The 27,549-nt window shown below is 40.9% G+C and overlaps 1 protein-coding gene across 1 annotated transcript; it reads right to left on the bottom strand.

The window, feature by feature from the left end:
• Positions 1-1,634: 1,634 nt before the first annotated feature.
• TRIML2 (tripartite motif family like 2) lies at positions 1,635-15,681 on the bottom strand. The gene is made up of 7 exons (XM_023551190.2): positions 15,400-15,681; positions 14,812-14,907; positions 10,766-10,960; positions 9,442-9,582; positions 7,467-7,489; positions 7,186-7,286; positions 1,635-2,296 (listed from the first exon to the last, which is right to left on the bottom strand). Exons 1-7 carry the CDS (start codon positions 15,583-15,585, stop codon positions 1,710-1,712), a joined length of 1,329 nt encoding a protein of 442 aa, XP_023406958.1. The 5' UTR covers positions 15,586-15,681; the 3' UTR covers positions 1,635-1,709.
• Between the last annotated feature and the right edge of the window lie 11,868 nt (positions 15,682-27,549).

The raw sequence follows: 27,549 nt of genomic DNA, 5'->3' as shown, positions 1-27,549 counted from the left end.
GCTCAGCTTGCGTTTTTTAAGAAATCTGAGTAGAAACCGGCCTACCTAGGCATGATGATCACAATGGGTTCTCAGGTAATGGGCTCTAAGGCAGAGCTTGTTTTGAGTTCACGTTCGGAATTTAATTCTTTACAACCAAGGACAAACCCGTTGCCGTCAAGTCGCTTCTGACTCGTGGTGATCCCATGAGTCTACTTCACAGTTCCACTTCAGAGAAGAACCGTGGTGATCCCATGAGTCTACTTCACAGTTCCACTTCAGAGAAGAACCGTGGTGATCCTATGAGTCTACTTCACATTTCCACTTCTGAGAAGAACTGTGGTGATCCCATGAGTCTACTTCACATTTCCACTTCAGAGAAGAACCGTGGTGATCCCATGAGTCTACTTCATAGTTCTACTTCAGAGAACTGTGGTGATCCCATGAGTCTACTTCAGAGAAGAACTGCTCTTTAAGATTTTCAAGACTGTGACCTTTCAGAAGCAGATTGCCAGGCCCTTCTTCCAATGCTCCTCTGGGTGGGTTTGAACCTTCAACCTTTTAGGCTAGTAGTTGAGCACTTAACTGTTTGCACCACTTAGGGACTCCTGTTAATTCTTCACAATAGGTACTTATCAGACACTTAATAGCTATGCGACTCTAAGAAAACTGGGCCTCAGTTTTCATATTTGAGTAATATTTATTTATAAACCAAACCCAAACCCACTGCACCGAGCATAGGTTTTCAAATATATCAAGGGCAATAAAGTATGATAAATCTTTTACATAAAAGCCCCTCTATAAATATTTTGCCTTCCTCCTCTCAGCACAATCACCACGGGATAATAAACCATTTTTCAGTGGACTGTCTATTGGAAGAACAAACACCAAAACACCATTACAACGTTACTTATGTGTTTCAAAGCACTGAGCTATTCAGTTTCTTTTAAGAAATCTAATTTTCCTTGTCAGAAAGAGACGTGGAAAAGAACACTTGAAAAAGTAATTTTAAAATACTCACTTTTTCCCCCAACACAGATAAAATGTCCAGGGAAATTAAGTTCTTACTCTCTATTTGGGATGATGGAGGTTTAGAAGTATAGATACTCCACGTCAGTAATAGGATCAGCGATAGGATGCCTCCCCTCCACTTGGCACTGTGATGAAATGCTCAAATCTAAAGTTCTGCTTTCATTCCTGATGATGCCCAATTTTGCCAGTGTTATAAGAAATACATATAGAGTCTTTAACCTAGTCCTAAACCAAAAAACCAAACCCACTGCCATCAAGTCAATTCCAACTCATTGTGAACCGCCCATAGGGTTTCCAACGACGTAAATCTCTACGGAATGCAGACTGCCATATCTTTCTCCCACAGAGCCGCTGGTGGTTTCAAACCGCAAAGCTTTTGGTTAGCAGTCGATCGCTTTAACCACTGTGCTACCAGGGCTCCTTGATTAATCTGGAGTCAGGCTACATATGCATAAAACCCATACGCATGTGTTGTTCTAATCATATAGAGTACTCCTGCTGTTATCATTCATGACTCAGTTTAAATGCAACCTCACTCACTAGCTGGTCCTCGAAATTCCAGGAATACAAAGGCTCTGGGTACTGAACTGGGTTCCAACACAAGAGAGAAATCTTTTATTGGATTAAAAAGAAAAAAAAATAATAAAATATTTCACAAAGTCATGGTCGTAACCTTCTGGCCCTATGTAGCTTTTATTTCACACCAAGGAAGAGGGAGGGCTAACAGTAGTATTACAAGAAGGAACTTGAGGGGGGCAGATGGTGAGAGAGTCTGAACTTGTACCTTCATTTGGGATACAAATAGAAAATATAGGCCTGACAGTTCCATGGAAGGGGAGATAAGATAAACTATAAATGAAGGATCTCTCTGTGACGTTATAGAATGATACCTGTCCATATTCACAGTCTACGAAAACTCCAACTCTGTGCATTTGCTGTCTCAAGGAAATCCTTTTTAAAGGGGGAAAGACCCAGAAGGTACAGTCCACCCCCATCATGGACCTTGTCAGTAAGACTTTTTCTCCGTGAGCATTGGGCCTGCCGCCCTGTCCGCTCACACTGTCCCTGCATACACCCAATTGCCAATTTGCTGCTTTTCCCACATCCACCTCCCAGTAGTGTCTCCCTGAGGTGAAACGCTCCACACCCAACACGGTAGCACTGAAGTCAAATCTCCCTGGGTGGCCGGGTACAGCCTGCTGGACATTCCCGAATCTGACACTTCTCAGATCTTCATATAAGACCAGAAAAGGATGAGCTGTTTCAGGATCCAAAGTGATATGTCCTGCAGGGAGACAGACATTTAGTTAACCTAGGTGGTCATCAACCTAGGTGGTCATCAATGACGACGCCAGGGACAGGTTATTTCTAACATGTAGGGCTTCCCAGTGAGTGGGCAAGTCTCAGGCACCAAAACAGGAGAAGCAATTTAGGAGAGTCTGGGAAAAGGAACCCAGAAGCTTTGCTTTGGTAAATGGACATCATGGAAGAAATAAACCAATAAGATGGTGGAAGGGGACAAAATCTACCTGGAAGGGCTAAACAAAAAATAATGGATTAAGGACATGTAAAGCTACCTTCAACAGAGGCTATACCAAAAAAAAAAAAAAAAAACAAAAAACCCAAAAACCAAACGCACTAATGTCAAGTGGATTCCAACTTACAGCAACCCTACTGGATAGAGTAGAACTGCCCTAAGAAGCAGCTGGTGGATTTGAACTGCCATCCTTTTGGTTGGCAACTGAAGTGCTTAACCACTAAGCCACCAGCGTTCCGCAGAGCCTATAACTGGTATTTATTCTCACCTAGCTATCACCTGGGACCCAGCTTCAGTCCTAAAAACATCTTCTCCAAGCCTGAACAGCCAGAAGCCTCAGAGTCTCCTAATAGGGCAACTGATTCGTGGTTCTTCCCTGTGACTTAATTGCTCTTTTCAGCTTAAATATCACCTCAGTTTGATTTTGAGCCAAGAAATTGCTGCCAACAAGCGCTTGACATTGAGCAGCTCAAAGAAGATTATGTTAGTGGAGTCTAGAAAACCTGTGAGAATCTTTCACAAAATCAAGAGGAGAACAAAAAGAAGCCTTGACGTGAATTTCTTCTAGCTGAAAGACATACTCTGTGAGTCCGCAGTCAACCTAGTGGACCTGCTAAGGCCTTGGTAAGCCGCTCTCTTACACCAACTTAGTGACACTGGCTTTCTTCATATCTCTGACTATTCTTTCTCTTATCTCTTTCTGTTGGACTTCTACATATTGTGATTTCCCAGGGCTTGGTCCTGGTCCTCTTTCTTTCTTTCTCCAGTAACCTCATCTAGCCTCCATCTTAAATATCTTCTATATGTTTATGACTCACTCGTAACACATACTGCTAATTGGATATAACAAGAATTTCAAACATACTACATCCAAAACTTCAAACCCATCCTTTCCAATCTTTACTTCTCAGTTAGTAGCAATCTTACCACCTTAGTTGATCAAGCCATAAACCTGGAGTCACCCTTTATTGCTTACGTTCTCTAACATTTAGGCCAGTAGCAAGTTCTACAAGTTCTATTACCAAATTAGCTTAAATCTCTGGACTCACAGCCCAGTTTACATCATTATTATACACAAGCCTTGAATTTCAAATTGTCTCAGACTCTGAGTATCTCCAGAAGATGAGCAGAAACAAATGGAAGTTTTCTCTGAAAGAATGCACATCTCCATTCCTGTTCTCAAAGAATTTCTAAAAACAATATTCAAGAAAAAAAGGAAGCTTACTAACAAAAATCACTAAGCACACACCCACAAACTAAGAAAAGCACCACTGAGCAAGATTCCGGAAACAGATCTGTAAAGAACTTTAGATACTGAAATTATCAGGAGTAGACTCTAAAATAACTGTGCTTGCTGTGTTTAAAGAAAAAAGAAAAGCTTAAAAACATTTATACCAAAACTAAAACCAAACCCAGTGCCATCGAGTCGATTCTGACTCATAGCGACTCTATAGGATACAGGAAATTAGAAAGCAAGATCGAGCCAGTTTGAAAAAGAACCAAATAGATTATCCATAAATCAAAAATGAAATGAATTAAATAAAAAAAAGTCAGTGGATGATTATAAGGAAGGCTACAGACCAACATCTTTCATGAGCATAAATGCAAAACATTTTTAACAAAATACTAGCACCCTGAATATAGCAATATATAGCAAATGGACGAGACCTCATTACAAGTGTGTATCTTCAGAATGCAAAGCTGGTTCAACACTTGAAAATAAATCAATACAGTCCACCATATTAACAGCTTAAGAAGGAAAAAACACGAACATTTCAATAAATTAAAAAAAAAGCATTTGTTAAATTCAGCATCCATTCATGATAACAATTTTTTGGAAAATAGAAACAGAGTGGAACTTCCTAAGTTTGATGAAGGGTAACTATAGAAAACCCTACAACTAACAGCATACTTAAAAGGAAAGACTTAAGGCTTTCTTTCTCTCTAGAAGCAAGGACAAAGCAAGTATTCATTCTCACCACTTTGATTTAACATTATATTGGAGGTCCTAGTTGGCACAATGAAAAAAAAAAGAAAACCCATTGCCGTCCAGGGAGCTCTGACTCACAGCGACCCTACAGGACAGAGGAGAACTGCCCCATATGGTTTCCAAGGCTGTAAATCTTTACGGAAGCAGACTGCTATATCTTCCTCCCATGAAGCAGCTGATGGGTTCAAACTGCCAACCTTTTGGTTAGCAGCCAAGTGCTTTAACCCCTGTACCACCAGGACTCCTCAGCTAGTATAATAAGGGAAGAATACAGAAAAGATATACAGATTAGAAAGAAAGAAATAAAATGATCTACATATCCATAGATTACACGACTATCTTTGTAGAAAGTACCAAAGAATTTATAAAAAAGTCACTAGAACTAATGAATAAGTTTAGTATAGCTTTAGGAGACAATGTCAATATACGTTAATCAGTTCTATTTCAATATACTAGCAACAAACTAGAAATAAATGAAATTTCCATTACAAATACAGTTCCTAAAGTATAGGTACCATAGCACCAAAAAACATAAAATACTTAGGGGTTAATCTAATAAAATAAGTATAACATCTGTATGTGGAAAACTACAAAACATTGATGAGAGAAATCAAAGAAGACCTATATAAATGGAGATACACAATGTTCCTGGACTGGAAGACTCAATGTTTTCAAGACGTCAATTCTCCCCAAATTAATCTACCGATTCAATGTAATCGCAGTCAAAATCCCAGCAGTCTTTTTTTTTCTTTTTGTATAAATCAACAAAGTGATTTTAAAATTTATGTGGAAAGGCAAAACGAGAGAATAAAACTATTTGGAAAAACAGCAAAGTTACACCACCTGATTTCAAGACTTCCTATAATCGATCGATCACGTCAGTGTGGTATTGGTGAAAGGGTAGCTCTAATGATCAATGGATCTATCAGAATTCAGAAACAGACCAACTCCTACTTGCCAGCTGATTTTCAACAAACATGCCATGTAAATCCGATGGAGAAAGGACAATGTTTTCAGCAAGTGGTGCTGGAATGAATGGATATCCATGTGCCAAAAAACAAAATGGGTGGTGTTTGGTACATTAGGGTTGTACTACTCCTTGAACCATATATAAATATTAACTCTAAATGGAACACAAACATAAATGTAAAACCTAAAGCTTCTAGAAGAAAATCTTTATTGAAGTAGGCAAAGATTTCTTAAAACCCACTGTTGTGTCAATTCCAGCTCACAGAGACCCTGTAGGACAGAAGAGAACTGCCCTATAGGGTTTCCAAGACTGTAAATCTTTATGGAAGCAGGCTGCCACATCTTTTTCCTGAAAGATTTCTTAGATAGGACACAAACAGCACAAACCATAAAGGAAAAAAAAAAATCTAATAAATTGGACTTCATCAAAATGTCTACTCATCAAAACACTGTTAAGAAAATGAAAATACATTAAAAAACAAAACTGTTCTAATGCAGAAAAAAAAATAGAAATGAAAATACAGACCACAGACTGGGAATAAATATTTGCAAAACACATATCTGATAAAGGAATGGTAACCAGAACACATACAAGCAGCTCAGAACTCAATAAGAGGAAGACACACAACACAATTAAAAACATGTGGAAGGGATTCGTAGCTAATCTTCACCAAGAAGAGATACAGCTGATAAATAAGCAGGTGAAAATATGCTCAGCATCACTAGTCATCTGAGAAACGCAAATGAAAAGGTGATACCACTGCAGAGCTGTTAGGCTGGATCTGATTAAAAAAAAAAAAGTTGACAATACTAAATCCTAGTGAGGATGTAGAAAAAGGAATTTTCCAGACTTTACTGGTGGGAAAGTAAAATGGCACAGTCAGTTTGGAGAACATGTTTGGCCATCCCACTCTCAGGTATTCAACCTAGAGAAAGAGACATATGTCCACACAAAAATTTGCAGGTAGATGTTTTTAGCTCAAAGCTGGAAACATCCCAAGTATCCATGAAACCAGGAAAGGATAAATTGTGGTATGCAGTATTTATACAACGGCATACTACACAGCAATAAAAAAGAACTGCCAGGTGACAACTTCGATGCATCTCAATTGCACTATGGTAAAGTAAAAGAAGTCAGACCCAACAGGCTACATACTCTATGATTCCACTGACAGGACGCTCTGGAAAAGGCAAAACTACAGGCACAGGAGATGGAAGTCCTTTGCTAAACATGCTGAAACTTCTTTTCTGGAAACTTTTAAGTGGTAGAATCTCCCTGGGATTACATTTCCAGGGCTGGGAAACTGGCCAAGAATTTGCATAGGAAAGCCTCGCTGTACAAAGATTCCGTTGCCATTGAGTCTATTTTGACTCATAGCGACCCTATAGACAAAGTACAACTGCCCCATAGGGTTTCTAAGGCTGTCATCTTTACGGAAGCAGACCCTCCCATCTTTCTCCCTCTAGTGGGTTTGAACCACCAACCCTTCAGTTAGCAGCTGAGGGCTTAACCACTGTACCACTAGGGCTCCTTTCTCCATGTTAAATCGTAAAATTACTTTCTTATACAGCCCCTAAATAGCCTTCAATCTTTTTATGGTGGGATGGTCACCAAATTCCCAAACATAAAACACAGAGCAGCAGTTCTCTATTAAATTGTGAGTATGTGTCAACTTACTTTGGAGAACTCTGAGCATTGGGCTCATTCCTGTTATTTGGGATAAACTCAGTTCTGTGATGTGGGCAGGCTCCAGACACTGAAGCAGGAGTGACTCACTCCTATAAAGAAAGGAGATTACAGAGGTTACCTGCCCAGGCCCCAGGCCCCTCCACTTAGAGGGCAGATCTCATCAAACAGGTTCCATTAGCAGGTACGCCCTTCCCACCCTTGTCTACACAGCCCTCCCAGTATACTCCACCGCAGACTACCAACCAAGTGTCTCCAAAATGAAAACTTACCTTTCCAAAGAACATCTTGCGTTCTAAGGAGGGAGAAAAGAGGCAAGGTTACTGCTGGGTAACACTGATTAGGGAAAGTCAGAGAAATGCTCAAAATCAAGGAAAAGACCACGGTGTGAGGACAGAAGCAGAGTAAGGGGTTATACTGCCACCAAACAAGGAGTGCCTGGGGCTACCAGAGGCTGGAAGAGATTCTTCCCCTAGAGCCTTGGGAGAAAGCATGGTCCTGCCCAACCCTAAATTCAGACTTCTAGCCTCCAGAACTGTTAAAAAATACAGTTTGTGGAGGAGCCCTGGTGGCCCCATGGCTAAGTGCTCGGTTGCTAGCTGAAAGGTCGGCGGTTGGAACCCACCAGCAACTCCACGGGAGGAAGATGTAGCAGTCTGCTTCTGAAAAGATTTCAGCCTTGGAAACCCTATGAGGCAGTTCTGCTGTGTCTTAGGGGGTCTCTATGAGCTGGAATCGACTCAACGCCAGTGGGTAAATCACTTTGGGGTAATTTGTTAAGGCTGTCCTAGAAAACCAATACAATCAAATGTTCCTGTATTTGTTTCCTATGCTGGGGAACCAAGAGTTGAGGATCCACTAAGGCTGGGGAGGGAAGTCACAGCTCGGTCAGGAACTGAGGATAACTGGGTCACGCCCACCTGTGCTGCAGTGAACGGGGCTTGGCCCTAGAACTGAACTGCTCCCTGAGGGTTTGCATGTCAAAGCTTCTGAAACCACATACAATATGGATATGAAGTCTTAAGACAGCAAGTAATTTACCTTCTGAAAAGGCTATGCACATCACGGCATAAAATATAAAACATACAGTGCTATATAAATACGTCTCTCGCCCTCGATCCCCAAGGCTACCAGTGATTGCAACATTCGTATTCATCTTGCCAGAGGCGGTCTGTGAATGTTAACCGGCACATATGTAAATATATAAATACATTTTTCACTAGGAAAAGCTCCATCTTTCTTTTTTCACTTAATGAGATTTTTTTTTTAATTGTGTTTTTGATGAAGATTTACCGAGCAAATTAGTTTCTTGTTAAACAATATACATATTGTTTTTTTGTTGTTGTTTTTTATTGTTGTGTGACATGGTTACCTACCCCATGATAATGTCAACACTCTCCTTTCTCGACCTTGGGTTCCCAATCACCAGCTTTCCGGTCCCATCCTGCCTTCTCGTCCTTCCCCCTGGGCTGGTGTGCCATTTAATCTTGTTTAGTTTTATGGGCCTGGCTAATCTTTGGCTGAAGGGTGAATCTAGGGAGTGACTTCATTATTGAGCTAAACAAGTGTCCAGGAGCCATTCGGGGTTTCTCCAGTCTCTGTCCGAACCTGTAAGTCTGGCCTTTTTTTGAGTTAGAATTTTGTTCTACATTATTCTCCAGCTATCTGGAATTAATGAGATACCTTAAAGATACCCTTTTAGTGCCTATAAACCAAAACCATTGAGTCATTTCTGGCTCATACAGAACAGCCATATTCATTTTTCATGGTTACAGAATATTCCATTTTACAGGTATATCATAATTGACTAGTCAATTTTTCATCCTATTGAGGGATATCTCAATTCAAACTTACTACTGATAATTTCTGGAAACTCTCGTAGCATAGTGGTTAAGCACTATGGCTGCTAATCAAAGGGTCAGCACTTCGAATCCACCAGACGCTCCTTGGAAACTCTATGGGGCGGTTCTACTCTGTCCTATAGGGTGGCTATGAGTTGGAATCAACTCGACGGCACTGGGTTTGGGTTTTATTGATAATTCTAAGGTGAGAACTATCGTGAAACAGCTCTACATTATCCAAGGATTTTACAGTAATTCAGTCTTTTTGGTGACTGGAAAATAGCTACATAGACTTCAGGTATGGTTGAAGACCACTGGGCATTTTTTCTTTGGGAACTGACCCCTAAGGAGCACCATGCACTTCTCATCTCTCAAATCCAATAATGGAAGTCTTCCAGAGTCTTACGTGGAGCAGTGCTACGGAGGGTTCCCCACACTTCTTCTCCAGCTCTGCGATGACCCCCTGGAGGCTGCAGATCTGCTCCGAGAGCCAGGCTTCACTCTCCTTCAGTTTGTCCATTCTGTCTCTCATCAAGTCACCCAGTCTCTGCAGAAGCATCTCCGATTACTGTCAACAACTGGTTAACTGCTCTTAGTTTATAATCTAACCATCTCTTTAAAAACCCGCCTTTTCTGTCCGCCCTCCCAGAAACAGATGTACTCAGGTAAGGCCTTGATATGATATGTCTCCATGTCAAACAGGGCATCTCTCAAGAGAAATTCAATTATTTGACAATTAATACATCTATGCTGATGTAGATAAAAAAAACAATCTGAGCCTCAAACAGATCGCATTTTTTCCCCTGCCTGTGGCATTTTATTCAGAAAGTTTCCTATTTCCTTCATTAAATTAGGATTAATTAAAATCAAAGTGTATTATAATTATAAACTCAATTCAATCAATCAATGATAGAACTAAGAGACTCAGTGGCAACTAATAAGAGCAAAGGATTCAATGATTCGTTAAGCCACTGATAGCAATTTTCTTTTCACCTTCCAAAGATACTCTACTTAGGGACATGAAACATACATTCACAATCTTTTTTTTTCTTAAAAATTACAAAAGATGGCATATTCTATCACTGATCTGTCAATTTGCTTTGTTCTTAATAAATAATATGCTCTTGGGGAGAATTACTCAAACACATAGAGTCATGTCCTTTTTAAATGTTGAAGAGTAATCCATTGTATTGTAACAATTTATTTCATGAGTCTCATACTGATGGTTCCAGGTTGTATCTAGTCTCTTACTATCAATAAATTAATAATAGCTGATACTTACTGAGCACTTAACGTGTATATAAGTTTTATATAGATTATCTCACTCAATTCATACAACAATATTATAAATTAGGTGCCCTTACTTTTCCTGACTTACGATTAAGAAAACAGAGTCAGAGATTATGCCACTTGTCCAAGGCCACCTAGGAGCTAGGAAATAGCAGAACACAGACAGGAACTACAGCAATCTGGCTTCAAAGGCTACCTCTGAATCACGGCTGTGTACCAAAATCTAGTTGTACACTTTTGCCTTGCTTGTGTTTTTTTGTACATACATAAGTAAATTTGCATGGTAAATTCTCAGAAATAGAACCGCTGTGTAGACATGTACATTATTTTAACACATCTGTGGTTATCACTGGATATCTTATTCTAAAATTAGCACAATGTCCAGCTCCTCTTTCTCTCACTTCTCCAGTATTGTGAGGAAGTTGTTTTCAACATCTTACCTGCAGTATTTCCTGGGGCTTCTCCTCCAGCTCTGTGGCCAACTTGATCAGTTGATTCAGGCTGGCTTCTTTCATGTTTAGGTTGGATAGACACTCATGTAGTCTCAGGAGATTCATGTCATTCTCTTCATTCAACATCCGGAACCGTATCCTATATTCTGACTCAATCATCTCCTTAAAATTCTGCTCATCTTCCTTCACCACAGAGACAGACAGGACAGACTTCAGCTTAAACATGACAGATTGAGCACAAATGTTCATCTTCTTTCCATCTCTAACTCCAGTAAAGAGAAGAGGGAAATATAAAGTATAAAGGAAGAAAATAAAGGCATAAATCCACAGAACCAAGAGAATTTCGGAGTCAAAGTCACCCAAGGCATCAAGAAAATCTGATAACAAGAAATGCAGATGAAGCAATGCTAAGTGACCAGGAAAAACTAAGAAAGCTACAATCTCAAAGAACAATGAGACCAGGAAAGCTGGAAGGCAGCATCGGTGAGATTTGCTCATGCTTTGACATGAAGTGCAAGAAAGAAGTCAAGGATGGATAACTCTGAGGTGTTTAGACTAAGCAACCAGAAGGATGGACTTGTCGAAACACAGAGGAAAACTATGGGAGAAATAGGTTCTGAAGGTAGGGAGTACATCAGGAGCTCAGTTTGGGGTGTTGCAGTACAGCGAATTACTTAATACAGGCCGTTTAGCCAAGCTTGTGCTTGTTAACTCCCACACGATGACTGGGTGGAACTATGCAAATAAGGTGTACAGAACCCTAATGAGGTGATTGGTCAATTTTTCCATCCCACTAGGCTTAAAGGGAGCCAATCCCAGAAGCAGAGAGGGGACTCAACTACCAACAAGAAAGAAGAGCCGGGGGTGGAGCGCGTTATTTGGCCCCATGGTCCCTGCACTGAGAACTTACTAGACCCAGGAGACAGACAGAGCTGTAACATCAGAGAAGGTGCGAGATAGCAAGAAGCGGCGGCAAGCTCGGCAGAGAAAGAGCAGCAGCAGCACTAGAAGACCAGTGCGAGATGGCACAGTAGGTTTCCTGGCCCACAGAGCAAGGAGGCTACAGTGGGCTTGTCAACTCAGGAAGTGAGAAAGCTGCGCGTCTTCAGGCAAGAGGCTTGCTGATGGAGTGGGGTGCATCTGGGCACTTATTGGCAGTGCTATAAAAGAGTTCTGTGACGCTTGCCCAAGCTGGGCAGAGGCCAGGTCCCAGCAGGGCAAAAGGCTGAGAAAGGAGGTATGTCCTTATGGGGCTGAGAAGCCTGTCCTAAGGTGGGCAAGGGGACCCTGTCCACAGGGGGCTGAGGGGACTCTGTCTTCAGGGAGCTGAGAGGAAGGAGCCTCTCCTCAGGGAGTTGAGAAGAGACTGTCCTCAGGGGTCTGAGAGGAGCCTGCCCTCTGGGGGGCCAGAGGAACCTGTCTACAGTGCGCTGAGAGAAGCCTGTCCTAAGGCAGGCAAGAGGACCCTGACTACAGGGGGCTGAGAGGAAGGAGCCTGTTCTTAGGGAGTCGAGAAGAGACTGTCCTCAGGGGTCTGAGAGGAGCCTGCCCTCTGGGGGGCCAGAGGAACCTGTCTACAGTGAGCTGAGAGAAGCCTGTCCTAAGGCAGGCCAGAGGACCCTGTCTACAGGGGGCTGAGAGGAAGGAGCCTGTTCTTAGGGAGTCGAGAAGAGACTGTCCTCAGGGGGCTGAGAGGAGCCTGTCCTCAGGGGGCTGAGAGGAGCCTGTCCTCAGGGGGCTGAGAGGTGCCTATCCTCAGGGGGACCAGAGGAACATGTTCACAGGGGGCCAGAGGAATCTGTCTATAGGGGGCTGAAAGGAGTTGAGAGAGCTGTCCTGCACTGAAGAAGGGAGACTCTGCCTACATGCTTCCTGATCTTGATGCAGGGTCGAGCCTGTTGATCCCTCATTGAGCCTGCTGATCCTGACCCCAAGCTTTAATCTGTTACTTCCCTAATACAGCCCATAATCATGAGCATTGTCTGTGAGTTCTGTGCGGCCATTGCGGTGAATTATCAAACAAAGCAGAGAAGTAGAGAGTGCCATGGGAGGGACGGCTGGTGTCAGAAGTGACAAAAAGGTTGGAGTGTGGAGGAATGTCTGACTTCCACCTCACAGGGATCAGCCTGGGGCTGATGCTGATGGTGATTCTCCTTCCTTCTGAAGTTAGAGGACCTCTGACACCACCACAGCCGTTTTTACAGATATGCTGACTTTGCATAATCAACTAAGACATCCAAGGAGAGATGCCAAGCAGAAACTTTGACAGGAAAGCCTGTCATGCAGAACTCTGAGCTAGGGATATAAATTTGGACATAGTCAGTTTAGAGACGATATTTAATCTCATGAGACTTCATGGAATCGAGATGTATCCGCAACCTGACCACTTCTACCACTAGCTTCCCAATTCGCCTTCAGATTTCTCTGGATTATTGCAAAGACCCCTGCTGGGTCTTTCCACCTCTGCTTCTACCTCCTCTTACTCCGTCCTATAGGGTCACTATGAGTCGGAATCGACTCGAGGGCACTGGGTATTGGGTACCTTATTTTAATGGCTGGAGTGTTTCTGTGAAAATGTGGAAGTCAGATCAATTCACTCCTCTGCTGGAAACTGTCCAGTGGTTTCCTTCTTTCATTAAAGGTCAACTGTCCTCTATGACACGCGCCTTTATTTTCTGATGTCATCATCTACTGGTCTCTTGTTCCTTCACCCAGCCCCCACTAAGTACACGTAAGTCTCGAAGCCCTTAATCCCTCACTTCCTTGAGTTTTTTCTCAAATGTCACTTCCTGAATGGCAAGATCCACTCCATTACTCTTTCCTGCTTTAAAAAAATTGGAACACTTAGTATGTGTTTTTGTTGCTTGCTGTTGAGTCAATTCCGACTCATGGTGGCCCCATATGTGCAGCACAGAACTGTGCTCCATAGAGTTTTCAAGGCTGTGGCGTACTGGAAGATCGCCAGGCCTTACTTCCGCAGTGTCTCTGAGCGGGTTTGAACTGCCAACCTCTTTGTTAGTCATCCACTGCTTAGCCATTTGTGCCACTCAGGGACTTCTACTCACTGTGCAACATAGTGTTTTTGTTGCTGTTGTTGTTTATCTCTACTAGAATGTCAGTTCCCAAAGGGCAGAATTGTTTTTTCTACTGCCAAGTCCCTAGCACCTAGCATAGTCTCTAGCAAACAACAGGCCCTCAATTACTGGTTGAGTATTTGATGAAAAAACATGGGAAGAGTTGAAAAAAATCTAGCATAGCCAGGCAATTCTCCTTCCTCACCATCCCAAACTAGAGACTCATTCTTTTGGAAAATTAAAACTGAAAAGACTCAGAAAAGAGTGGAGCATACAGAGAGCGCGTGAAATCAGAACTGAAAGTCTGTGAGATGGATAGTGGGACACTCAGTTTGGAAAGCCATCCTCCTATTTCCCTTTATAGAGGTTTCACGATTTATACGTCCCCCCAAAATACCCAAGGTGCTAGTTTTCCTAAACCATTGTTACCAGCCGTGTTCTCAATCTTTGCCAATCAGGGTTGCAAACGTCACATCACTAACAATTTAATATTTTTTAACTTGTATTTCTCTTACCCTGAACAGTTTCAGGATGTTTTTGTGTGTTTATAGAACAAAAAAAAAAACCCAAACCCATTGCTGTCAAGTCCAACTCATAGCAACCCTACAGGACAGAGCAGAACCGCCCCATATGGCTTTCAAGGAGCACCTCGTGGATTCAAACTGCCGACCTTTTGATTAGCACCTGAACTTAACCACTAGGCCACCAGGGTTTCTGTGTGTTTAGAAGACATTTGCAATTTCTTTTCTGTGAAGTTTCATTTCTTTGATGATTTTTCTATTGGGTTGCTAGTCTGTTTCTTATGGATTTACGAGCTGTTCGTACATTCAGAAATTAGCACTTTTCTATTCTATAGATTTCAAATATTTTCCCCGGTTTGTCATTTTTGATTTTGTTTACATTACTTGCTACCTGACATTATCAGTAATTTTCCACTCAAGTTTCAAGTTAAGCACTGACCTGAATTATCACCATTCTTTCTTGCTCATCAGCCAAAATGTTTTGAGCGATTTCAAGTTTCTTCCTCAATGTGTTCAACATCTCTTGAAATAACTTCTGGACAGAAATATATCACAGGAGTCCGAGTAAATAAATTGCCTTACAACAGCTGGATTCTTCACCTTAGACAACTGAAAGGCCAATCAAACAAACAACAAACGAGATGCCAACTAGTCGCTGCCCAGTCAATTCAGATTCATGGTGACCCCATGTGTGCAGAGCAGAACTGTGCTCCATAGGGTTTTCATGGCTGTGACCCTCCAGAAGCAGATCACCAGGCCCGTCTCAGAGGGGCCTCTGGCTGGATTAGAATGCCTCTGGGTGGTTTGAACCATCAACCTTTCAGTTAGTCCAGTGACTAACCATCTGAGACACCCAGGGACTTCCTGAAAGACCTGTCTGTAGGTTTTCTTAGCCTTGAAGCTAAAAGGCTGAACATAGTACTTACATTCTTTGATAAACACTTCGCTAAGGCAATGATCCAAGGGGAGTGAAGCAGGAGGAGGTGGCCAGACCGCCAGACCTTTCTGGGACCTGCGGAAAGCTTACCTGGTAGTTCTCAACGGCCTCGCCCACCGCATACAACACGTGGTGCTTGTGTTCCTGGGATGGGGTGCACTTGACACAAAACGTGACTTGGTCATCCTCACAAAAGAGCTTCGGTGGTTCCAGGTGCTTCTCACAGTAGAAATCTGGGATTTGGGGCTGCAAATGGGGGCTGAGCCTGTCGGACATTCTGCAGGGGTCCCTAGGTCTGCTTCCGATGTGGGGTGCTCCCCGGCACTGCGGACAGGAAAGGATTGCGGGGCTCCCCCGTGTTCTGGAGCCGACTCACCTGGCATCCGCCGCGCCCACAGCCAAGCATCAACGGTGCAAAGACGACGACCTGCGCGCACCTGGGACTGCTGAACTCGGACGACCCCCGGGCAGGTCGGTGCTTGGGTAAGAGATGGACAAACACCAACGGCCGAGGCGTAGGACGCTGTCTCAAGTTTTCTGACAATTTTAAGCAATAGGTGGACAATTAATTCAGCGACAGCATGGCAGAGCACTTACCTGGAAGTCACCCCAAACGATGCCCGTGGAAGGCCCTGGGCTAAGGTGGGAGGAACTTCCGGGGCTCAAGAGGGGCCGAGGGAGTCCCAGAGGCAACGTTTAAGGAGGCGCGCACCTCCCAGCGCTTGCATCCACCGGAAAGTAAGGGCCTCTTGGTGCGTCCTTAAGGGAGAGGGGTGCCCTGGAGGCACAGTGGCTAAGAGCTACTGCTGGCTGCTACCCAAAAGGTCAGCGGTTCGAATCCACCAGCCGCTCCTTGGAAACCCTGTGAGGCAGTGCTACTCTGTCCTAGAGGGTCGCTATGAGGCGGAATAGACTCCACGGGAGTGGGTTTGGTTTTGAGTTTTCTTTAAGGGAGAGCAGCTTTGGGTGGCAAATTTAAAGAGGCAAAGGGTTTCTTGAGTGCCCCTCAAATTTTGCCTGGCTTGCCTCACCCTAGCCCCAGACGTTAAAGGATATTAAAAAATAAAAGAAAGAAGAGAAACAAACAAAACCCTAGAGCAGGAATCCCAAAAAACACTTCACAAAAATAGAAAGGGAAACTGAGCGCTGTACTGTTCGGTTGGTTGGTTATTTGTGTTTGCTTTTTCCTTTTAGGGAACTAAATCTCCTACATACCCATGTCCGTGTCCAGTTATCTGATTACCTTTGATCAGCAAATCTACCTCTTCTTAAAAAACGTTATTTTAATTATATTCTTAAAATGTGTTAGTTACCTACTGAATTGTGGGATACTGTTCCCCAAGGGAGAACTGGCTTGGTTGACTTAGTTTCCATGTTTAATCCCGTTGTTGGGTGACACCATCATAAAAAAACCGAGTAGTAATTTCTCAAAATCCTCTATTCTATTAACATTTGTCCCCATTTCAACTCGTTAGTCAGCACCTTTGACATTATCCCCTTCCCCCCCCCCCAAAAAACAAAACAAAACAAAACTCATTGCCGTCCAGTTGATCCCGACTCATAGCGACCCTCTAGGACAGGGTAGAACTGCCCCACAGCGTTTCCAAGGAAGGGCTGGTGGATTCCAACTGCCGACCTTTTGGTGAGCAGCTAGCCCTTAACCACTGCGCCAACACCAGCCTGATCTGTTTCAGAACTTCCAAACATTCTTCTCTGAATTTATTAACTTCTTCCACATCCCTCACCCTCTGGCTCCCGCCCAAACTCTTTGCTATTGCTAGACTTCTGCCTGTCCATTCTTTCTTTCTTTTTTTTTATTTAATTTACTATGTAAAGGATTTTCCTAATTTTGAAGTTGATTAACCTTGTGCATATGTTTTTGCATTTCTTTTGTGCTCACATCACAGCAGCAGTTTTTACAGTGTAGTTTCCAAGACTTGACCTGCCTTTTTCATTGTGTTGACATTTGCGGCCATGACAGACAGAACTGCTGGAGTCTTACTGTTAATCACAGAAGTGACACCAAACAGTACTAGTAGTCATTATTGTGCTTTTTCTCTCTCTTTTTTTTTATACTTCCATACTGCCAGTTTTTTTTTTTTTTTAAAAAAAAAGCCCATTTTCATCAAGAGTGTCTGAATGTCTTGATGAAGCAGTAAAGTATTAAATCTCAACCCGAGTGTGAGATTTGCTCATTAGCATTTATTTAATAATAATGTTTAATACTCTAGGGAATATGCATGAAGCATTTATGCGGTATATGGAAATAAAACTGTTGTCTCGAGGAGAAGTATTTCTGTGATTGTTTGAACTGGAAGCTACTATCAATACCCATTATCATCAAGTCATTTCTGAGTCATAGCGACCCTACAGGACAGAGTAGAACTGCCCCATAGGGTTTTCAAGGAGTGCCTGGTGGATCTGAACTGCCAACTTTTGGTTAGCACTAGCCACTTTATTTCATGGGATATTTTTATTTGAAAGAACAACTCTAACAAACTATGGTATTCAGACTTGTTAATTTGGAACACATTTTCTAAAAAATTAACAAAGTGGCCCTGTCATTTAAAGGAAAACAACTGACAGGATTAGTTGCCAATGATAAAACTTGAGCTTTTAAACAAAAATTAAAATTTTGGAAAACTCGTATCCACTACTGTAAGCTTGACAACTTTCCGATACTTTGTTTTTCCTGATGAGACTGGCGGTGATATTCACAAATGTGATTTTTTAAAAATATTGTATAATGAAATACATCAACATTTAGAAGACCTACAAACTCAGTGCACCGATATTTTCCAAAAGACCAGTGCGTGATGGTATCAGTTATGCAGAAGTTGGTTTCAAAGTATAAGACAGACCAACAGATTTTAATGTAATAGAATACAAAATGTTCATTGGTATGATTTCAAGAAAAAAAAATTACAAATCTTTAAAAGCTATTAGAAGGTTTTCCCACTACTCATCTGTGTGAGGTCAGATTTTCTTCATAGACATGACATATGGAATAAAAAACATGCATAACGTAACATATATTGCTAAACAACTTATTGCAACAGATGAGATACCAAAACAGATATTAGAGAATACGTGTCTTCTGATAAACCAGAAATTAAAGAGATTTGCAAAACTGTAAAACCATGTCACTTTTCTTAATAATTTTTGTTCTCAGGCATAGTACAGATGAACAAAAGCTTACTGAGATCATCGTCAGTAATTTCAGTGTAAAGAAGTCCTGAGACCAAAAAGTTAAGAACCATGGCCTTAAAGGAGTTATTCACTAAACATAAGACTGTTGTACCAAAAAGTAAACATGGCTGTAATTTTGGAGTACAATTTTGTACTCCAAGCAATGTATGAGTAAACTATCAAACTTTTGAGTTTTGTCCACTTGCTTGGTAAGAAATACATATATTTTACATATAGACAAACATATAATATCTGTATCTCTATATATTATATTCATATAAAGCTTCCATAAATACTAATATGGGGCAGTTCTACTCTGTCCTATAGGGTTGCTATGAGTCGGAATCAACTCGAAGGCACTGGGTTTTGGGTTTTTTGATGTATTTTAAATTTGCTATTATTTTATTATGAGCCACCAGGGCTCCATTTTATTATGAGCACGGCTTTTATTTTCATATGGTTAGGAGCTGTTTTCATTTCTTTTGCTGTGAACCATATATTTGAGTCATTTACCCATTTTCTTCTATCAGGTGTTTTGGAGTTTTTCTTCTCAGTTTTAGAGATATTTATACATTTAAAAAATTAGCCCTTTGTCTGTTTATATAAATTGCAAACATTTTCTCTCAGCTTGTCATTTGGCTTTTGAATTTACTCCAGGTCTTTTTACTGTTTGGGTATTTCAACTCCTTCATGACTTGCTTTGTCTTGCCTGCCGGAACTAGCTCTAGACTATTTCACTGAAAAAACTGATCGATCATCAAAAGGAACAAAATTCAGCAGCCATTCCTGGTTTCAGCTCTCAGCAACAGTTATCATAGCTGACCCCACCTTTCTTTCCATAACATTGTCTTCTCTCGGTTATCAAGATCCTACAGCTGATACCACTCCTACTTTCCCCGTCTGTTTCTCAATATTCTAGTTTGGCTCCACATCCTCTTGAACCTTTAAATTTGGGGTGCTTCAAGCTTAATTTTGGTCCCTTATTCCGGTTCTACCGTCTCTCAGTAGGTAATCTCATTCATTTCTAAAGGTTAAGGCAAATACCACTCTCCATTTTAAAACTCCAACCCGGATGTGGAGATCTCCACTCATTTGCAATAGAATGTCTAATAAGCACCTAAAATTCACATATCTAAAACACTGCCCTGGGATTCAACCCTCAACCTTTCTTACCCTAAACTCCCATTAAGGTTCATTCTTTCAGACCGATAGTTTAGACCACCATAACTTCATCATCTCACTTATTTTCCTAGTTTATGTTCTACCCTGCCACTTCCTGCCTCCAACTTCTCTTAGCAACCGGAATCCTGTTTTAAAACCTAAATCAAGTCTCTAATAACTGCCTACCGCAACTCAGAATAAAATTCAAACAGCGAGCCAAGTTCTGTGTGACCTGCCCCTCTCCTCACCTCTAATCTCACCTGTTCCTTTCCACCTCTTAAAATACCATCCCACTCATATCATTTTATCTGTAACTGACTGATTTTATCTTTCTGGGAACGCATTTGCTTGTACTTCGCCCACTCCACCTGTGTCTACGCCAGACACACTAGACGCTCAATAAATATTTGTAAAAAAAAAATTTTAATTCCAACCAACTAAAAAGCTAAAAAGACATCAGAAGGACAGAGAGAAGAATGATTAAATATGTTCACAGAAACCAAGGAAAAGGACAGTTGGAGAATAACCTGTTATGTTGTCTATGTGCAAAATTCACACATAACCTCATCTTGCTTTTCCTAGCTTTATTTTTTCTTTGCTTTGACTTCTTTCCCCCTTATTATTTTATCCCCTCACAATGCCGTGTGTATAAATGTATAATACTGGACACTAAAATTCTAAGATCAAGCTCAGGTATTTAAAGACAAGCATGATTAAAGAAAGGATCTTCAGAAAACAGCTCACTTACTTTCTCTGTAATCCTGAGAATTTCCTTTAGAGAAAACAGCTGGAACAACGCAGGCTGAAGGGCTGTTGTCTGCCTGTATCTCCTTAGTCCCCTCTCTCACCATCAGGCAGGTATCTGTGAAGAGTTTTAAGTCATATTCGAATAAAAAAATCTCAGTGGTTATCAAATTTTAGTGAGAATGAGAAACACCTGTGTCGATTAAAACACATTTCTAAGCTCCGCCCCCAGTAGATCTGGGCTGGGGTTCACTGATTTACATTTCTAATGAACTCCCAGAAAACAATGAATAGCCCTGACCCTGGCCTTGCCTCCCATTCTCCTTGGATGGATGAATTTTTTGTTCCTTATATCCCCCAAAACTTTACCTAGTGCCCAACACGTAGTAACCCCTTAGTAGATATTTTGTTTAAAGGAACCTCATGTGTATGTTAACAATATCATAGGAAAAAAACTTCTCCAAGCTGTTATCCTAGAACCTCATTGTTTTCTGCTAGCCATGCCAATTTTATCTTAAGCTATAAAAAAAAAAAAAATTTTTTTTTTTTTCTATTAAATAGTGCCACTAGAGAATAACACCTGATTTCACAGTTTGCAGAATGTTTGCTGAAAGAAGTGGTCATTGTATTATTTGTGGATAGAAAATCAAGAGTTAGAGTGACGGGCAGACTGAGGGATTTGTCAAGGATGGGAGGTCAGGGGACAACTCCACATAGTTCATGTTTGAAAGGAAATTTGCCTAGCTTCCTAAATTTTATAGTTTTGTCCCTGGAATGTTTTTATTGCATCTATCAGTCCCCTGCCAATCAAACGTCAGTGATTTTTTTTTTTTTTTTTTTTTTTTACTGCTGACAAGACAATGAGAAAGTTTTTCTACCTAGCTATCTGATCTTTCAAAATCTAGTTGTACCCTATGGAATTTTAAGTACATTCTTTTCCAGTATCTCAAATTAATACTCCACACCCACTTCCATCTTCCCAATATTCATTCCCCAGTCTTCTTCAAATGGACCACGTCCATTTTCATGTGCCCCCTCCCCCGCCTCAGCCCCTGGCCTTCCAGTTGATTCATACTCAAAACGACCCTATAGGACAGAGTAGAACTGCCCCATAGAGTTTTCAAGGAGCACCTGGTGGATTCACCCTTCTGGTTAGCAGCCTTAGCTCTTAACCAGTGCACCACCGGGGAGCCCCACCTCAGCCGGGGGAGTCTATCTCCTTTTCTATTCTTACATTTTGTTCTACTCAGTCCTGTTCTCTCTTGCAAGCCTTCTTGCTGCCCAGCTTCTGGGAAGACTTTGTCACCTACTGTCATTTTTTCTCACTAGCTTCTGAGCTCACATAACTCATGATTTTTATTCATTATGACAGGAAATCATGTTTAGAGTCTTTGAATCCAAAGGGAAACATCATGCAAACTTCTCTGGTCTTGGAATCTTTTAAAGCCCATCTTATTTTTTTAAAAAAAGCCAAACCAAATCCGTTGCCATCGTGTAGATTCCGACTCACAGCAACCCTATAGGATAGGGTAGAACTGCCCCATAGGATTTCCAAGGAGTGGCTGGTGTGTTGAAACTGCCAACCTTTTGGGTAGCCCCCATAGCTCTTAACCACTATGCCACCAAGGTTTCCTCTTAGTTTTTAAATAAATAGTAAATAAACAATTTTAGAAGATGAAATATTTTAACTTCAGGTAATTCTAAATACAATCTGCCAAACTATTTATATAGCTTTATATATTCTAGAGTCCTATGAGGTAGGTAATATCAGAATACATTTTACAGCTGATAAAGATGATGATTTAGAGTTTAAGCAACTGACCAAGGGCACTCAGTGCAGAAAATTCCAGATGTGGGATTTCAGTCCCAGCCATCTGATTCTAAACCCCACGATACTTCCTTACAATGGTTCCTTGCCCCTGTGGAATGTTAACCACATATTTGATTAATTAAACTTATATTTAAAGCACAATACAAAAAAAAAAAAAAAAAGCCTCACTGGAGGAGACAGGAAAGCTGGTAATAAGTAACCCAAGGTTGAGAAGGGAGAGTGTCGACATGTCATGCGGTTGGTAACCAATGTCACAAAACAATATGTGTACTAATTGTTTAATGAGAAGCTAGTTTGTTCTGTAAACCTTCATCTATGATAATAAAATAAATAAAAGCTAGATTTTAAAAAATGCCTCAATTTGCATGACAGTTTATGACCAGATGCTTTTACAGGCCTTGTGTGACAAGATTGCAGGGAGCACCATTCATTTTAAAGAGTTAGATTTTTACCTATGAAAGATCTTGATTTAAAAAGTTCCTGAAGAAATTTTTTTTTTTTAACTGTCAAATAAACAAAATTCTGAATTTTATTATGAATGAGTCTTGGTCAACACGGCTTATTTCATGAACTTACAACAGCCCCTCACTTCAGCCCCAATGTAGAATACTTTTACATTTTGGGTGGGATTAACATGGCTGATCATCTTTGAAATGTCTGCACTACAATTCTACTGCAGTCGGCTACTGCCCATTCTCATTTTAGAAAGGAGAAGAGGGGCTTGGTAGCTCCTGATTGGCCTCACTGATGTTATTCATCAGGAAGGACCAGCTTCTCTCTGACTCGTTTTCTCTAAGGCTGTAGTATAGGTCACTACGAGTAGGAACCATCTGGACTGCACCTAACAACAATAAGGAAATGATCCCTGGTGGCACAATGGCTAAGCGTTTGACTGCTAACTTAAAGGCTGGTGTTTCCAACCCACCTAGTGGCTCTGTGGGAGAAAGACTTGGTGATCTGTTCCTGTAACGATTACAGCCAAAAAAAAACCCCATGGGGCAGTTCTAGTCCATCACATGGGGTTGCTATGAGTCAGAATCAACTCAGCAGCACCCAGCAAGAACATTCTAAGAGAACCAAGAGTCTGTGTGCTCAGCTGCTTCCTTATCTAAGGAAGCATTAATATTTAAGGCTATTTAAGACACAAACATTTACGGCTGGCCTTAATGGTAGTATAGTTGCCCCCCATCTTTTTAAATTGTGCATTAGGTGAGAGTTTGCAGAGCAAATTAATTTCCCATTCTATAGTTTATACATAAAGTGTAGTTGTTTGCTTTTTATTGTTCTACATCAATGCATACCTATCTATACTCAATATACTCAGTTTGGTTTTATTTTTTCTATAGGAAGATAATCCTCCAGAATAAGAATTCTGACGGAAATTTAAGGGGTCTATTCTGCCATTGCTAGGACAAGCCTCTCTGTCTTAACTGCAGAGAGTACCCTCAGCAAAACAAATGGGCTGGCTTTATTTGGAGTCAGTTAACCCTACCAAATAAAGTTCAGATTTTTGGGACAAAGGTCACAGGTTGAGGAAAGCATCACTTCTACTGATGTCGTTAAAGTGGGTTCTGGTTCTGGCTCTGCCACTTTACTGCCATGACCTTCAGTAAAGCTACTGAATGCTGAGCACTACCTGCTAAGAATCCCCATGACCACCTTCCACGTACCTGGGAGCATCACGTGAAAGGCTGTATGAAGCATTCATAGAAGAGAGGGTGGTAACAAGAACAGAGGACATTTCTAAGTGAGTTTCCTCTCCTTCCTTCACTCATCCTGCGTCATTCTTTTCAGCAGTGTCTAGGGTATTTCTTTCCCAAACAAAAAAGTGTGTAATGAATAAATCTGTCTTGGAAGTATAGCCAGAATGCTCCTTAGAAGCAAAGATGGCAAGACTTCGTCTCACATACCTTGTACATGTTATCAGGAGGAACCAGTTCCTGGAAAAGGACATCATGCTTGCTAGAGGGTCAGTGAAAAGGAGGAAGCCCCTCAAGGAGACGGATTGACACAGTGGCTACAACAGTGGGCGCAAGCATAACAATGATTGTGAGGATAGGGCAGGACTGAGCAGCATTTTGTTCTATTGTACATAGGGTCCCTACGAGTTGGAACCAAATCGACGGCACCTAACAACCACCACCACCTAGGGTGGTGGTAGAGATACAGCATGTAAGTTACCGGGTTGTGGGAAATAAAGAGCATTGATATGCCCCTTTCACGTACAGGTCTAATAAGATACATATTAATAACATGGCAATTATATAATTGTTGGAGTCTTGGTGGCCCAGTGGTTAAGAGCTATGGCTGCCAATCAAAAGGTCGGCAGTTCGGATCCTCCAGCCAGGCCTTGGAAACCCCATAGAGCAGTTCTACTCTGTCCTGTTGGGTTGCTATGGGTTGGAATCGACTCGATGGCAATGGGTTTGTTTTTTGTTGTTGTTGTTATATAACTGATATGATATTGACATACATGCTCAGCTTTTATTAATGGCTGTTTATCCTAAAACAGATAGACCACTGGTCTCTATATATTAACACCTAAGTCATTACACAGAAAGGAGAAAGTTTTTCTACTCCATGATAGTCCAATTGCACAATAAAACTACATTATCAAGATATTAATGTCTACTTCCTGTTGGCTATCAATACAGGATATGCACCTAGTTCACCTTTATATCTTTATGTTAAAAAAGGAATCAAAAGACCTTTTTCTGTATCTTAAAATCATCAGATGATTAGTGTATCCTTCAGGACCTGGCAGTACATTTGTTAAAAGCAAAAAAAAAACCAAAAAAACCCGTTGCCATTGAGTCCATTCTGACTCACAGTGACCCTATAGGATGGAGCAGAACTGTCCCATAGGGTTTCCAGGGAGGGGCTGGTGGATTTGAACTGCTGACCTTTTGGTTAACGGCCAAGGTCTTAACCACTGCTTCACCAGAGTTTCCTGTTAAAAGAAAGCTGGCATCAAGTGCTACTAGGGCTTACCCAAACTACTGGCTTTGAGGAAAAAATAGCTTTATCAACAGACTTGACCAGAGATCATTATATCAGAAACATTAATTAAAATAGAAAAAAATTTAAGTTCTAAATATATTTTACAAAATCAAGATGTTAAATCTTATAGAACTCTGAGGTGATTTATGAAGTGAGATACTGACAGCAAGTGTCATAGTCCCAGATGAATGAAGAAAAGAGCAAACAGAAAGGTTAATAAGACAAAAAAAAAAAAAAAAATCCTATTTATCCTCTCTCAAAGTACACTGTGGTGAGGTCATCCTCAAATCTACCTTCCATATGAGCCTTTATATGATATACAAACCAAAGCTTTTCCTTAAGGTTAGACTCAAGACTGGAGGTTTAAACCTTATTCCCAAACACTTATAGATTATTTTCTTTAACTTATTTTTTAAATCTTATATTTGAATTTTAATTTTTTATACCTTTATGCAATGTGCAATTTAGATGCTCGGTCCTCCTCCCAAACACAGCGTTGCACGTCTTGCCTACAGCAGGTCAGGTGAGCAGCATTAGTTTGTCAGTATCACCGGTGTAATTCGGGCGAGATACTGCTGTTTGCCTCTCTTGTTGAAGTGAAAGTTACGTAGAAGGAGGTCGTGATTCACTATGCAGCGTAGAGATGGAAAACATCAGGACCACCATGAGTAATGAACATAAAACTTGACTCAGGCATTCATTAAATCTTAACTACTGAAACGTCTAATAATCAAGAAAATGAAAACAAATAGGAAATTATAGAAAAGAAGTGAAGGTTATACGTTAAAGGTAAGTCAGTAATAAAGGTTAATGGACTTACCACTTTAAAAAAAATTCTCCTTATGAAGACAAGTATTTTAGCAAACACTTTAAGCCCAGATCAGTCAACCTGTTTCTGCTAACCCAAGCTACATGATGCAAAAGCCTGCGTTTCTAAAGACTTCGTAATTTGCATGGGGCATTTCTGCCTATGCTTAGCGTACTTCTTCAGGTCTTGTCCTTTTAAAACAAAGAAAATAAATTACCTCTGTTAGTGTTACTTCCCTGAGAAAAGTTCTCAAATAACAATTTTAGATGGCCACCTCTCTCAAAGGTGGCATCAGGGGGAATAATTTGGCAGAAACATCTATGGGTTGTACATATTCATTTCAGTTTTGCATTAAAATTGTGTTAGGTGCATATAAATAAAACATCCTTTCTTTCTACTGCTAAGTCTTAATATTCGTATCATTTCCAATAGTGTAGATGCCCACGTAAATGCTTGGTCTCAGTCTTTTCTGATAATAACCAAGTCAATATATCCAATACTCAAAATTGCTATCAGAATAAATTAATGCTAGTTTAGTCAATGCTTGATTAGAAGTAGTAGACAGAATCTAATGATCAGCTAAAAATTTAAGTGATTACAACTAGTGTTTTTTTTCCTATCAATTAATTTGGTTTTTAGCCTGATAAACTATTTCAACACGTATTATGATTCTAATTACAAAGTCCTTCGTGCCCCAGCCAAATCTACATTTTATCTGTCATTTTATCAGCTTTCTCCAAAGCTCTGTGACTCCTAACCTAGATTGTTTTTCTTAGGATGGTTGAGAGGAAGTTTTCTTTCTTGAACGTTTTTGTACTGGGCAGATAGTTAATGGTACAGGATTGCCATTTACAGTGTGGGGACAAGGCAAGATGATAGGACACAGAGGTTCTGATGGCAACACTGGCAAAGTAGGGGTTGGTCTCTTACAGCATCATAAAATAAAACAGTCCCCAAATCGTAATCTAGTAAAACCCCCACAGTTTTTGTAGCAAACTTTGAATTAGGAACCAATACTACAGAATTGGGGTTACAGAAAGTATATGACTGTTCATGCCAAACACACTTTAACAAATACAGATCCTTATTGGAGAAGGAGGCATTCTTTCTACCCAAGGACTCCTTGCAGGTTCCTGTTTCCCATTCTTCCTTCTTGCCCACAACCACCTCCCAATGCTGTATCCCAGAGGTAAAGTTCTGGGTTCCCATGATGGCGGGATAATCGAATCTTTCTTGATGACCCACCACGTCCTGCTTGACGCCTTTGTTAACCACACTCTTCGAATCTGGGGACACAATGAGATAAGGGCTTGCTGTTTCCCCATCCAGGGTTATACCCACTGGGAAGAAAAAAAAAATCCAACTTGCACTAATACAAGTTAAGGACATGTTACATGTCATTATGTCCTAGCCAATAGGATTATAGGCTAAAGTTTTGTGGAACTTGTAAGAAGCACATCCTTAAATGGGCATACATACCCTTCTTCCCTTGTTCCTGCTTTCAATG

This window comes from Loxodonta africana, chromosome 19 (assembly GCF_030014295.1).
Source record: "Loxodonta africana isolate mLoxAfr1 chromosome 19, mLoxAfr1.hap2, whole genome shotgun sequence".
Classification (NCBI taxonomy): Eukaryota; Metazoa; Chordata; class Mammalia; order Proboscidea; family Elephantidae; genus Loxodonta; species Loxodonta africana.
This window is presented reverse-complemented; position numbering and strand designations above follow the sequence as displayed.

Bases quoted from the DNA above. Each gene is read 5' to 3' on its own strand.
- TRIML2 (XM_023551190.2), bottom strand. From the start codon at position 15,585: ATGTCCGACAGGCTCAGCCCCCATTTGCAGCCCCAAATCCCAGATTTC. The intron at 14,908-15,399 runs GTAAGCTTTCCG...ATTTCTGTCCAG, and splicing joins AGGCCGTTGAGAACTACCAG to AAGTTATTTCAAGAGATGTT. The intron at 9,583-10,765 runs GTAAGATGTTGA...ATGCTTCTGCAG, and splicing joins AGCCCCAGGAAATACTGCAG to AGACTGGGTGACTTGATGAG.